This window comes from Geotrypetes seraphini, chromosome 5, assembly GCF_902459505.1.
Source record: "Geotrypetes seraphini chromosome 5, aGeoSer1.1, whole genome shotgun sequence".
NCBI classification, from domain to species: domain Eukaryota; kingdom Metazoa; phylum Chordata; class Amphibia; order Gymnophiona; family Dermophiidae; genus Geotrypetes; species Geotrypetes seraphini.
The window spans coordinates 201,351,254-201,365,531 of NC_047088.1; the positions used below are offsets into that span (position 1 = coordinate 201,351,254).

The following is a 14,278-nucleotide window of genomic DNA, read 5'->3' on the forward strand; positions in this document are numbered from 1 at the left end:
CTCATTATTCAATCTATTTGGATGCCTATCCATATAGATGCCTAAAAAATGGGTGTCATATATAGAATCAGCTCCATAATATACATCACCCCTTATTCCCACATCCAACAACATGCTAAATGTACACCCTGGCTTATAAATCTGTAACATTTCACTGATATATCTGGGAAGTTTACCATAGATGCCGTGCTGAACCAATTTCAGAATCTTATAATGTATATGAAATTGCACTGGAAGCCAATGCAATTTCTTCATTATAGGGGTAATATGATCGAAATGTGAAACTTCCATAAGCATACTTGATGCTCCAACGTCACCACAAACATCTCTTTTAAGGGAATGGCAATGTAATCTTGTAAACATTTTTAAATTCACTTCAAAAGCCATCTAGGCCAGGGGCTTTATGTAATGGAGCTTGCAGGATGGCGGAAATAGGTGCGTCTACTCTAAATGATGCCTATCAGTGTCCTCTAGTTTAGAATTGTCATCTCTAGATAAATAAGTGTCTCATGGAAAAGTTTTTTTTAAACAATGTTGGCACTCTGTTCTTTGGCATTTGCAACAGATTCCTAATTTTATATGTAAGAAATATATTGGTTTTCACTCTATTCTCTTTTAACAAAGAAAGGTGCTTTGGCAGTGGCCTAGGTACTGACCTGGAATGTTCCTTGTAAATAAAACAAAATGCTTAGTGAAGCAGACCAAATGCCAAGCACTCCTTGAATGCCTTCTGTTTTGTTTGTTCCTTTACCTCCACATTACCAAGGAGAGCTTTTCTGCTTAGGATAGAAGGTTGATTGTTCCTGATAAAGATGTTTGTCTCGTCAAAATTCCCTGAGATTCTCTCACTCATTTTTCTTTTTCTGCTTTCTCTTTTTCTTTTTTTGTAACAACATTTTATTTAAATATTTCAAATACAAAAATGTACAAATAATACAATACAATAAGCTGCATACACTCAACTCAAATATAATGGAGTCATAGGAGATTAACATTTAAATCCTTACAAAACTCGTCTAGAGGAGCCCAAAGCCTAGTGAAACTAGTTATATTATTTTGTTTGAATACTATTATTTCTTCATATTTTCTGATGATGCAAAGGTGATTCCACCATTCATGAAAGTTACGTTTAGAGTTATCCTTCCAGTTACATATAATATGGTGAATAGCTAATGTAATCAGAATGTATGTAAAACGTATTGTGAACAGTATTTAGTAGCAGGGAGTCACTCATGCCACATATACAAAAACTATTGACATCACACCATCAATATGGGAAATTATAACACAACGGAGAAAAATAAACCTCAATTGTGAGAGGCCGGGACTACACAAGTACCCGAACCTGATCACATCATCACTGATTTATAAAAAAAACTCTGTGTACATTTAAATAAATAGAACCATTTTGAGAGGAGCCAGCTTTACTACTATCGTGTTGTAAGAAGCGGGGTGATATTTAGATACTGCATTGAGCCCCTGAAGTAGCCTCCTTAGGCGAAACAGAAAGACTTTTCTGTCGGGATAAGGAATTGAGAGCTTTTCGAGTTACTTTACATCTTCAGATGAGTGGATTTTTTTCTCTCCTATCATTGTTCTATACCCTATGCCTCCACAACCGTTTATATAAGTGAAGTTGAGCTGTAGCCCTCGCTAATATTTTAGTCAGTTTGGGATCTTGTTCACTTTTTTGATATGTTCCAGTATATTGGACTTTGCTTACATTGCTCACATTGAAAAAACCTTTGAAAAACATTTGACTTGGTATGAATGGAAACTATTTATTTAAATGTACACGGAGTTTTTTTTATAAATCAGTGATGATGTGATCAGGTTCGGGTACTTGTGTAGTCCCGGCCTCTCACAATTGAGGTTTATTTTTCTCTGTTGTGTTATAATTTCCCATATTGATGGTGTGATGTCAATAGTTTTTGTATATGTGGCATGAGTGACTCCCTGCTACAAATACTATTCACAATACGTTTTACATACATTCTGATTATATACGATTGTAGTTCCTAACACATTTAGTTGAATAGCTAATGTAATCATAAAATTAAAAAAAATTTTGAATGATGATGGTAATGAGATGTCTGGGTTTGAGGAACGTAGTACGAAGGACATAAGTAAGTTATTATTCATATGTATTATAGAAAGAATTCTGGACCAAATACTCAACCAGTAAATTTGTAGGTTAGGACATGTATAAAGGAGGTGCAAGAGACTCCCAGGCTGCTGGCAGCAAGACCAACATAAGTCCGAAAATGAATGTAACACCCTTGCAATTTTAGTAGGGGTCCAATAAGCTCTATGTAATATAAAATAAGTAGATTGACAAATAGATGCCAATATAGTGGGTCTTGCTGAAAATGCCCCAAATGACTTCCAGTCAATTTCCCCAGGGTTTACATTCAGATCTTCTGACCAAATATCTTCAAAGGAGACTTCCTTCTTTCCATCAATTTCTCTTATAATTTTATAAAGTTTTGACACTTTTTTCTTTTCTAACATTAGAGATCCTATAAACTTAGAGAAATTGGAGAGACTCAAAGGCTCCCTGTATAATGACAATAGAGAATTAAGAGGTACTGAAGCCCTTTGCCAGTAATTAATATCCAAGCCAGGATAGTCCAAAGTATGCTCTTAACTCAGGGCTGCCCAAGTCCAGTCCTCAAGTCTACTGGAAGGCCAGGTTTTCAGGATATCCACAATGAATATGCATGAAAAAGATTTACCTGCACTGCCTTCATGGTGTGTAAATCTCTCTCATGCATATTAATTGTGGATATCCTGAAAACCTGGCCTGCAAGTAGATTTAGAGGACCGGACTTGGGCAGCCCTGCTCTAACTCATTCACCAACAATAATCTATCCTCGAAGGTTAATTGAGAAAGAGCCCAAATATTCTTTGATTGACAAATTGCTTTTATTTTAGACAAAATTTGAGAATCAAAGATATCACTGAACCACAAAGGAACATGTTGCTTTTCTCCGAGACCTCCATTAATAGTTTTGTAGAATGAAAAAATATTTAGGGCTGTGGATTTAATAAAGTGGCATTAAATGGATATTTATCCATAAATGGTAGCAAATTTATGGGTGTTGGAAAAATTAACATTTTTTCAAATACTATTTATCTAGGAATATTTCCATTATCAAAGTCTTGAAACTACAATAATCCCTGAGCAAGCCTGAATGATACGTGATACCTTTTAAAGTCTGGTAGATTCAAATCTCCCTTTGATTTAGGCAGTTTTAACTTGTGAAGCACAATCCTAGGAGACTTTGCCCTCCAAAAAAACTTAGACCAGTGGTTCCCAATCCTGTCCTGGAGGACCCTCAGGCCAGTCAGATTTTCAGGATAACCCTAATGAATATGCATGAGGGAGATCTGCATATAATGGAGGTGCCAGGCATGCAAATCTGCTCCATGCATATTCATTAGGGCTATCCTGAAAACCTGACTGTCCTGGGGGGTCCTCCAGGACAGGGTTGGGAACCACTGGTTTAGACTATCCACTCTCTTATATAGACAAGCACTAGACAACAAGTTTTAATAAGCCCTGCCCCGTACAAAATTACAAAAAATATATTTGCTGAAATTTGCTAAAAATACATTTTTATAGCAAATTTTAGCAAATATATTTTTTGTAATTTTGTCACTTTGCATATTTAAAAACAAAATAATTAAGACACATTGATGGACGGACAGGGCTTATTTAGACTTGTTGTCTGGTGCTTGTCACCTATGAGTTTCCTGCCCGGGGTTAAACAAATCAAAAATCATGGGTTGGTTTTGCCCGTACTGAAGTCTTATTAGTATTAGTTGCTACATAGACGTCGGTGTTTGTTCTCAGTGGGATCTGAAGTCTATTGCCAATTGTTTGTGGTTGTAGTTATTAGCATTTTTGGCATATTATAGGTCCTCTTGTAGCCTATTTTTTTGAATAATGTAAAGAGATATCTCAAGAGATTGATGGGAGTCTTGAATTTATTCTATATTTTTAAATGTTCAGGTGGTATGTAAATGCAGATGCCCTGTTATAGAATTGCCCTTCACCCATATAACTGTGTGGTTTAAGTTAAGAAAATTTTTTTGCTGGACTAAATTAATCTTCATTGTTGATAGCAGCTGAATATCACTGACTATCCACAGAGTGTTAGGTGGAAAATCCATGCTTCAGTTTTGCTTCATGTGATAGTGCAACATTATAACACTAATCTACTGTATATTGATATGGATTCAGAGTAGGAAGTCTTTGAAAGATATGAGATATTTTTTTATTTTTGTAGTTTTCAGCAGAGAAAGCAAGGTTTGGAAGGAATCTGTCATTATTGTTTCTGTGTCAAGTAATTTTCCTAAATTTTCAGTCAAGTATTCATTCAGCCTTACATTTAACTAGTAATGAGAAGGCACTGATAGCATATTAGGCGCAGCTTAGATTTCCTAGTTGAGCTGCTTAGTTTCAAAAACTTGTGCTGAGCACAGAAATAAGGTAGATTTTGGTGAAAGCAGTTCTTTGTTCTTTTGTTATAAAGGAGCTATTGATAAGCAGGAATTTCATTGGGGTTTGAACTCATCTCAAGCCATAATGACAAAAAGTGAAGTGTTTGAAATCTGGAGAGCCTTTTTATGTCAGAAGTGGTGCCAGCTGTAGGTTCCTAGTGGGGTTCAAAAAACATAATGAGGCTGGAGACTGGAGTAAACTCCTTTCTTACAACATAGAGCATATACTCATTGCCCATGTTATTCTTCCTTAGTCTGCCTGTGTGTGGCACCTGTAACTCTGACCCATGGCAGCATGCTGGTGCTTATCCCACAACTTGGGAAGGAGTATTAAGAAGCACAAACTCCTTGATTGAAATCATCTCACCAGGATATGACAAAAACCATCCTATAGCCTGTAGACCAGGGGTGTCCAATGTCGGTCCTCGAGGGCCACAGTCCAGTTGGATTTTCAGGATTTCCCCAATGAATATACATGAGGTCTATTTGCATGCACTGCTTTCATTGTATGCTAATAGATCTCATGCATATTCATTGGGGAAATCCTGAAAACCCGACTGGATTGCGGCCCTCGAGGACCGACATTGGACACCTCTGCTGTAGACTAAACTAATTTTTATTTCTCCTTATTTTATGTATATTCTAGTCTCTTGACTGCTTGTAACCGAGTCGAGCTCTGACAAAAAATGACCTGGTATATAAACTGAAGACTAGATTAGATTAGATAGCCCAAAGTAGGTCTCATTTCAATTGTTAAAATCTGTTTCAAGGGTAAAGAACTCACACATTGTCCAGGGTTTCTCAAATTGATCTAGGGGTGCAATCCAGAGTAAATATGCATGAGGTAGGTTAAGAGTTATAATTGGATTAGGAAGGCAGGTCTATTCAGAAGCCATAGAGCCAGAAGACAGCCTTCCCAAGGAGTACCCTCCTTTTTTAGAATCTGCATAATCTTTTTTCAGTCACAGTAATGACATATCAGCATTCAAATGGGGGTAGGGGGGTGAGTGATATTTTAATAGTAATAACTTTATTCTTCTATACCGCCATCACCAGTAGTTCTAGGCGGTTTACACTAAGAGGAGCTGAACAATCAGCAAGAGTACAATCACTTAAAATACACTAGTTACAGTCTTAAAAACTCCTAAGTCAGGTAATGAATTTGTCAAACAGAGTACCGGTAGTCTTAACTCATTTTCAGAAAGAACAATAAGACATAGCATGATAGATACGCTCACCTAACTAGGATTGCAATTTGGCTGCTTGAAACGCCAGTGACCTGCCTAAAAAAGTCTTATATATCAGCAAGCTTTTACCTTTGGATAGATGAATTAATTAAATCTTCTGGTTTCCCTCAGAGAGACCTATATAATTCAAAGTGGAGGAGAAGTTAAGTTGGAGACAATCCCGAGATCAATTTAAAACAGATACAGTCAAATTTGAATAAAACTCTTGCTTCTACAGGTAACCAGTGCAATAGACGATAGTATGGGCTGACATAATCGTTCTTTTTTTAAACCAAAGATCAATTGGACAGCTGTGTTTTGTATTATCCTCAATCTACTTAAGACCTTATCCATTTTTGGAGTTATTTGCAACTGTATTGTACATTTTGTGTTCTTATCCTCTGCATGCGCACTCTCGCCTCGTGTTCCCTGAGATCTGATCTGTCGGGATGTGGCCGGCAAGAGTGCGCATGCTCGCTTACTACGTCACCAGGACTCCAGGATGCGCGGAGTGGCAGCTGCCAGGAGAAGGGCTGTTGGCGAAGAGGAAAGATGCTGGAAGCTGCGAAAGCGCGCAAGGCATCGGGCCCCCCTACTCTCCACCTGGTAATGCCTCGATACGGACAAAGTTTATTTTTTAGTTCAAAGCCGCCGCCGCGGCTCCTCTCTCGATCCCCGCCTGCATCGGAAGCCTTCTCCAACACAGGTACTACTTGAGAGAGGAGCCGCTCCGGCAGCTTTGAACTAAAAAATAAACTTTGTCCTTCTGAAAAAAACTTCCGTGAGAGGTGCATGCGCAGAGCGCGCTTCACCCCGACATACGACCTCGCCGACTGTGGACTGTGCCTTTGCTGCTGCGCTTTCCGGTACGCCTCCAAGCTGAGGTACAAATTATATCACAGTGAAAGTGGATTGAATGAATCAGTGGAGGCGTAGCCTTATATGTTAAGGAGAGTCTTGAATCGAATGGATTGAAAATTCTACAGGAGCAGAAACACACCTTGGAATCTCTATGGGCTAGAAATTCCATGTGTAAAGAGGATAGGGATAGGAGTGTACTACCATGAATGGACAGATGCTGAAATGTTATCAGAAATTAGGGAGGCTAACAAACTAGGTAACACGATAATAACAGGCGATTTCAACCATCCCAATATTAACTGGGTAAATGTATTATCAGGGTACGCTAGGGAGATAACATTCCTTGATGAAATCAAGAACTGCTTTATAGAGCAACTGGTTCAGGAACCGACAAAAGGCGAAGCAATTCTAGACTTAGTTTTAGTGGAGCACATGAATAGGTGTGGAAGTAATGGAACTGGGGCTGCCTGATAACAGTGATCATAACATGATCAGATTTGATAGAATCCCTGGAATAAGTTTACACAGGAAATCCAATACAACAGCATTTAACTTTAAAAAAGGAGACTATGATAACATGAGGAGAATGGTAAAAAAAGAAACTTAGAGTAGTAGCTGCAAAGGTCAAAAATTTACATCAGGCATGGTAGATGTTATTCAAAAATACCATCCTGGAAGCCCAGACTAGAAAATAACAAACAGTTCCAAAGTACCACATTCAATTATTGTTTCACAACCCAGCTGTCTTGGGAAGCTCATTTATCACATCTCTTCCATGGTGGCTGCATAAAGTAAAAAAAATGGAGACGCCAGCAAAAAACCTAGGCTAGCACCTTTGCAGGAAGAGTTTTAAAAAAATAAAATAAAATTGAAATAAAACCAGATATAGGCAGGCTGTTAAATCACCTCAAAGCATTGCTATTTGTCTTCAACCAACCGGCCTGAGACTTTTTCCCGTTAAGAGTACCTTAGTCTCCAATCAGTCCCAGGAAACAAAAAAAATAAAATAAATATGTCCATGTATTATAGAAGCCTTCACAGCAAGGATTCTGGATTGGGTAGTTGTACATATTACCAAGCCTCTAACACTGAGTCAAAGAATCTGGCTCTGCCTTCATATGGAATCTTCAATTGCTCTTAAAGATTCTTCCAACATGAACTAGCGGAGCAGATATACCAAAAAATGTAGAAAAACTACATTTAAACACACTCTCTAAAAGGACAACAAACACTATAATAAAGAAAATGTAATATTTTTGTGAAGAGAGTCCTCAGTTTTCACAACTCTCCAAGGGACATTACCTTGCAGTTGCATGTTGGAAGAGTCTTTAAGAGTTATTGTTTCCACATTCTTTCATTTTGGGATTTTGAGTGTACAGTGCCTCTGAATCTTCAATTGAGCAGGATATAAAAGTGCAAAAGGTATTTCCTGTTTATGTAGAGTAGCATAGGAATCCGTGAACAACTTTAATTTTGCTGCCAATTGAGCTGAGAAGTCCTGGAAGCAAAGTATTTTGTGATTCTCATATTATAAAGGGCCCTTCACTCAAATCACTTTTAAAATTTCAATTTTATGAATATATTTGAGCAATTTGAAAATTACCACCCTCGGACGAGTAGCCTCACCATGTTTACATTTTAATACTAAAAAATATTTATTCTATGAATTAGTATAAATGTTACAAAAGATTAATCCTGTACTGAATACAAACATTACTATAAGAAAAACACTTGGCTCTGTACATAAAGTATTAAATGTTCTTTACACTTCATCACCTGGTTCTGTAAACATCTAAGCAGAGGACAACTGAAAATGTCAGGTGGGTTCAGGGGATATTTGGCTTTGCCCCATGGAGGTTTCCTCCTGTACTGAGCCTTTGTGCAAATTTCACAGGCTGTAGGGATCACAGAGCATATTTTTCTGACAGACGACAAGATCATCAGGAGAGGCTGAGCTAGTCCTGCTTTTACCCATGTTACCATTCCCATTGTAGTATAATGAATATCAGTATACTGCAGGTCTTCTTTAAATGACATCAGAAGCCTCAATTAAACATAGTAAAAACAGCTTTGTACAAAATTCACAATATATCTATATTCTGTCACCATTTCTTTAGATTAGCAATGCTCTAAAGCTTTAGCAGTTAGTTTTCCAGTTGGCAAGATCCTGGGGCCTTTTAACTAAGTTGCAAAAAAAAGTGGCCTTAGCACACCCTTGTGCAGATTTTTCCCTTGCACTAAGGCCATTTTTACCACAGCAGCAGAAATGGTCTTTTCTGTTTTCTATATTAATGGCCATGCGCTACTGTTGCCATTACCACACAGCCATTAAAGAAAAAAAAATAAAAAATAGTGCGTGAGTGAGAACTTACTACCACCCATTTTGTAGGTGGTAAAGGCTAACATAGGATTCCTGTGCTAACTAATTAGTACAGCTACATTACCATGTGCTAACTGCTAAGTGCAGGAATGTCCAGATGTTGCCCTCAGATAGGTACCCTGAAATGTTTGAATTTTTTTTTGTGCACATATTTAGCACTTACTGCAGGATACCTAAGTATATACTGCCTAAAACAGCTTAGTAAAAAGGCACCTTTGCATGCTAAATCTTTTTTGTAACCTATTTTTTAAAAATTTACCCCTCACCCTTTAACGCTGGACTCGAGAGAACATTCAGGGAGTGGCTCAGGGAAAGACAAGAGCACAAAAAAGCTTGCTCATGCTCGGTATGCCGTTGGACCACGAGAACTCGAGGCAGCCACTCAGGGAGGGGTTCAGCGCAGGGCAGGAATGCAGAAAGCTTGCTCCTGCCCAGAACACCACCAGACCATCAGGGATTCAAAAAGTTATACGTGGGGAAGTGGGAGGGAGGTAAAAAAAATTATCAGAGTCAGCCGGGACAGGAGAGAGCAGAGAGCTGGAGGAAGTTATCTGCTTGCTGCAGCTGCTAATTCTCCATTTCTTGCCTCTAATTGGTCCTGTCCAGAACAGAGTGGGGGAAACACCTTTTTCAATTCTAGTAGCAATAGGGTTACCAGATTTTGTCAGCAAAAAAAGAACACGTGGCCCCACCTCATTCCACTCCTGGCCCTGTCCCCACACAAACTTTATCTCTTTGGGTTTTTCCAGGTACTAGTGACCTGGATTGGCCACCATGAGAACAGGCTGCTGGGCTTGTTGGACCATTTGTCTGACCCAGTAAGGCTATTCTTATGTTCTTCTTCCCCAAGCTCGTGGTCGAGTCTGGAGGGACTCTAAGCATGTGCGGAAGTGATGTGATGATGTCATGTCACATCTGTGCATGTTTGGAGGCCCTCTGGATGCAGCCCCAAGCTTGGGACCTTCCAAAACCCAGAAAAACTGTCAGGCTAGGAAATTCCTTCAGGCACCCAGACAATCCTTTAAAAAGAGGACCTGTCTGGGTTTTCCCAGACATCTGGTAACTCTAAGTAGCAACAAGGGAGGGGGGCACAGAGAGGAGGAGCATATAAAGAAGAGTGTTGGGGGGAGGGGTTAAGAGGAGAGAGAACAAATAAGCGAGAATGGGGGCACAGAAGACAAGCAGGAGCTTGTTTGAATCTGAGAGTTTGCTGAGAAGGAAGGAAATACAGAGAAAATCTGTGCACTTCCCCTCCCCCCCAACTCCTCTGCCTTAGTCTCCCCAAACACTGAGTCACCATTCACTTATGGCCACTCTACATAGAAGTCTAATATGAACAGTTAAAGTGGAGTGCTGTATTTTTGGTAATAATATTTGGTTACATTTCTATATACATTGCAAACTGCTAGAAGCAGTTGGCATCCACAGACATTTTCTGTACATTTCTTGCTTGTTTGTGATAATCCTGCAGCTTTCAGTGGTCTACACTGCACTTTATATTCCTTACAATACATCCTTACATGGTTGACCTTTGACCTGCTTCATCTAGAATGACATATCTTTTCCTGGCTGCTTCCCTGTTGTACTCAATCTCAGAATTCTCAGGGTCTGCAGACATTTCCCCCCTCTCCTCAGCACCACTGGCTCTTCCTCCATTTGGTGGCAGTGTTTTTGGAACCTGTTCTTGAGGACGCTTCCATTGAGGCTGGGTTACCATCCAGAAAACAAAGGCTCCAAAGATCAGGATAAAAGCACCCAGAAAATTAACAAAGAGGGCCTCCGGTGGAGATTGGCTGTAGGATTGGTTGTAGGATCTGGATCTGTCAAATGAGAAAATAAAATTGGATAAGTTGATAGTCACTTAGACAATGAAAGAGAACAAGATCATCATTAATTGCTCTATGCTGTCATTCAGTGATTACTTCATTTTGGGGGGTCCATATGATATACTAATTTTGTCTGTAAAGAATCTGAACTTGTTATGCAGTCTACTTGCCCTGCTATTAGAAAAACTCTAGAAAACAAATACATGAAGTTTGAAAGCAGCTTTTTCCTGATCATTTGTGATTTTAGCTCAAGGTTTCTACTGGGCTACAATACCACAAGCCTGCTATCTAAGGAAAACACCTGCTACAGACTGTGAGTGCCTAATGCTCAAAGCAGACTGGGCTTGCAATGTTTCATTTAGACTGATTTAGCCAATCTAAATAATCTAATCTAATCTAAGGCTTGGCTTTATATACCGAGACATCATTCCAAGAAAGCTTGACTCGGTTTACAATAGTTAACTTAACAAATAAAAAGCATAAAGAATAAGACTAAGTTTCGGGAGATTAATTTTCAAAGTGTTTAGCAAATAAAATGGTTTTTAAGATTTACGAAAAAGTTGAAAAGAATCAGAACTCCTTAAAAGGAGTGGAAGATCATTCCAAAGTTGAGAAAACTTAAAAATCAGTGATTGACTTAAAATCTGTAAACGTTCGAAGATAAAGGAAGGAGAGGAGTAAAGATACCATATAGGATTTTAAAGACAACACAAGCACATTTGAATTAAACTCTAAAATAAACCGGGAGCCAATGGAGACTGGAACAACGAGTCACGTGATCAAATTTACATTTCCCAAAGGTCAATTTCGCAGCAGTATTTTGAATCAGTTGCAATCTATAAAGACAAGTTTTTGTGATACTGAGGTAGATAACATTACAATAATTGAGACGAGATAATATAATTGACTGAACTAATATGGAAAAATGGTGACGATGAAAGAGATGTCTAACCTTCCTCAATAAACATTTTTTGACCAGAGTTAATTTGATCCTTAAAAGAGAGAGAGAGGAGTCAAGGAGGACTCCCAAAAACTTAGAGAGGATCCAGAAACCAAAGCTACAGAAGGAGGATGACAATCCAATTTTGGGCCTAACCATAATAATTTGGTTTTGGCTGAATTAAGCTTCATATGGACAGACTGTGCCCAGGGTTGAAGTTTTGATATACAGAGATTTACTTTAGATACTAGGTCAGCTAATGCACAAAGGCTTTTGGCTACTGCTTTATTGTGCACAGAAGCAGTGACTTTAAGTCCTATGCTAATGAGCTTGTTAGTATTAAAATGGCGCATTAGCCACTCTGAGAAATGACACACAGAAACCCCCTGCCCTACCAATGGCTCCAGAGCTGTTGGTAGGTTTTAGGGCAGGTTACAGCTGCACTTGCCTCCTACTTCTGTCCCCCTGGACATATACTCCATTGCTTCCCACTTCCAGCCATCCGCTTCCACTAACCAGCAGAAATCCCACTACAGCTGCCTCCCCTTCTCTAGACAGGTGCACAAGAGTTGTGTCTACTGCACAGCTTTTCTGGGCATTCACCAGGAAGTTCCAAGCTCTTTACCAACCAATGTTCAACATTAACAGTGCACATATAATTTGAATGCTGCTAATGTTGAGCATTTGTCATTAAAAAAAAAAAAATCGGTACTCCACCAGTGTTTTCCGGCGCTGTAGAGAACAGTACCGGTGTTCTGTGCATCTCCCCCTGAGACAGACCCACAAGTAGATGACTCCCAAGTACAGGGTTTGCTCAATGTCCTGGAACAGCATGATCATAAAGAATGATGTGAGAATTGCTAGTGTCACAAGGACATATTGATTAGTACAGCTCAACCCAGGGCTGGCACAAGGGTTTCTGTGACCTTTGCAACCTATAAATCGACAACCCTCATTTCTCTTCCCTCTCCTCCTCCCAGTCAGCATCTCCCTTTTCTCTTCCCTCCTTTCCTCTGTCCAGCAATGCCCCTTTCCACGCTCCCAGCATCACCCACTTTCTCTCTCCTCCCCTCTATCACCCATTCCCTTCCTCTGTACCCACCCTTTCATCCCTCACTAGCCCCAGCTCTAGCCCTATCACTCCACCCCTACCCTCTTGCCTTCAGGCCATTCTATCTCTTACCCTCTACCAGAACTGGATGCTAACTACTTAAAAAGTAGTTTAACAAACTACACCACCCCCCTTTTACAAAACTGCGCAAAGATGGCAAAACATAGTTAAAGCACAGTAAAACATAATATGACAAAATATGGTATGGTGAGACATAGCTTGGCGAACAAAGTATTACAAGCATGGCTAACCTAGTAGGACACAACACAGCAAAAATAGTAGTTTAACTACATGAGATAACTACTGCAAAAGTAGTTTCAGTGACATTTACTGTACCTAAATCAATTGCACAACCATTGAACTTAGGAAGAAATGTCTTTTAGCAATTTGCTGAGAATTTATCAACTCTGTTAAATGTGAATTAAATCAATGCTAAATACTTTATGATTATGATTCAGAAGTCTCAAAATGACACTTCAATTTATACCACAGAAGAACCAGTTTCTCAAAGTTATCATCACTAAGTGCATCACTAAATTTGATTTGAACAACTAAATAAGCATTCTACTGTTGGGAAGTGCAGCATTGAACTTGATAAAAGCTTTCGCCACTTTTGGAAATGCAAGCAAGCTGTGGAAGTGTCTGAACATTCCGTGTAATGCTCAACCTTCTTTATTCTGGACTTGGCTGCTGGAAGGTTGTTCTTTGCAGTAGACAGAAAATCAAAGAAGTCTTCACCTCCAGCAGCAAATCTTTTCCTTGAAGGCTGATTGTAACTCCTGTACAAATAAAAGTGGAACTACACCACCAGTTCTGACTTTGCGTTTTGTTTTGGCAGATATTTCAACTAACTTCAGAACGAGTATTATTGCAACATGGTAGTTATCATCTTCAATTCAGGACCAAGCCTTAAAGCAATTTTTGTCAGAGCTGTTATTAGTGGCTGCATTGTCTTATCAAAGCTGACATCAGCCAATCCCTGTAATTTTGACTGAAATCCTATGGATTACATGTCAGATTTAGCAGCCATTTTTAGTTTGCAGAATATCAGTTGTGGCTGACAATGGCTTCATGACACTGACGTAGTTCTTCAAGATAATCATATCAGTATCAATCATAGGCAGTGGAACACTTTTTTGTTTGGGGGGGCCACAAGCTCTGCCCCAGACCCTGCCCAATCTCCGCCCCAGACCCTGCCCCCATAATAGTACTAATTGTAATACCATTTTTTTCCATTCATTTTTCATATATACACACAAAATAATCTTATTAACAATATATAATGGTTAACCACAAAATTAAACTACACAAAGTACACTGTACATATGCTTCTCAACATTCATTCCTACCAGAACAGATAACCCCTATGCAAACATGGGATCACAAACTAAAAGTACTAATATATATATATATATATAAATATATATA

The 14,278-nt window shown here is 39.0% G+C and overlaps 1 protein-coding gene across 5 annotated transcripts in view; it reads right to left on the minus strand.

The window, feature by feature from the left end:
* The window catches only part of LOC117360673 (cytochrome b reductase 1), a 68,221-nt gene that overhangs the window by 20,043 nt on the left and 33,900 nt on the right, over positions 1–14,278 (minus strand). For 2 of the 5 annotated variants that reach the window (XM_033944835.1, XM_033944831.1), the window contains exons 4-5: positions 10,494–10,793; positions 5,503–5,870 (exon numbers count right to left, since the gene is read on the minus strand). In XM_033944835.1, coding sequence (XP_033800726.1) covers positions 5,861–5,870; positions 10,494–10,793 — 310 coding nt within the window. In that variant the 3' untranslated portion in view covers positions 5,503–5,860. Of the gene's footprint in view, positions 1–1,948; positions 4,662–5,502; positions 10,794–14,278 lie in introns of those variants that run through there. The other 3 variants (XM_033944832.1, XM_033944830.1, XM_033944834.1) reach the window with 3 other exon arrangements.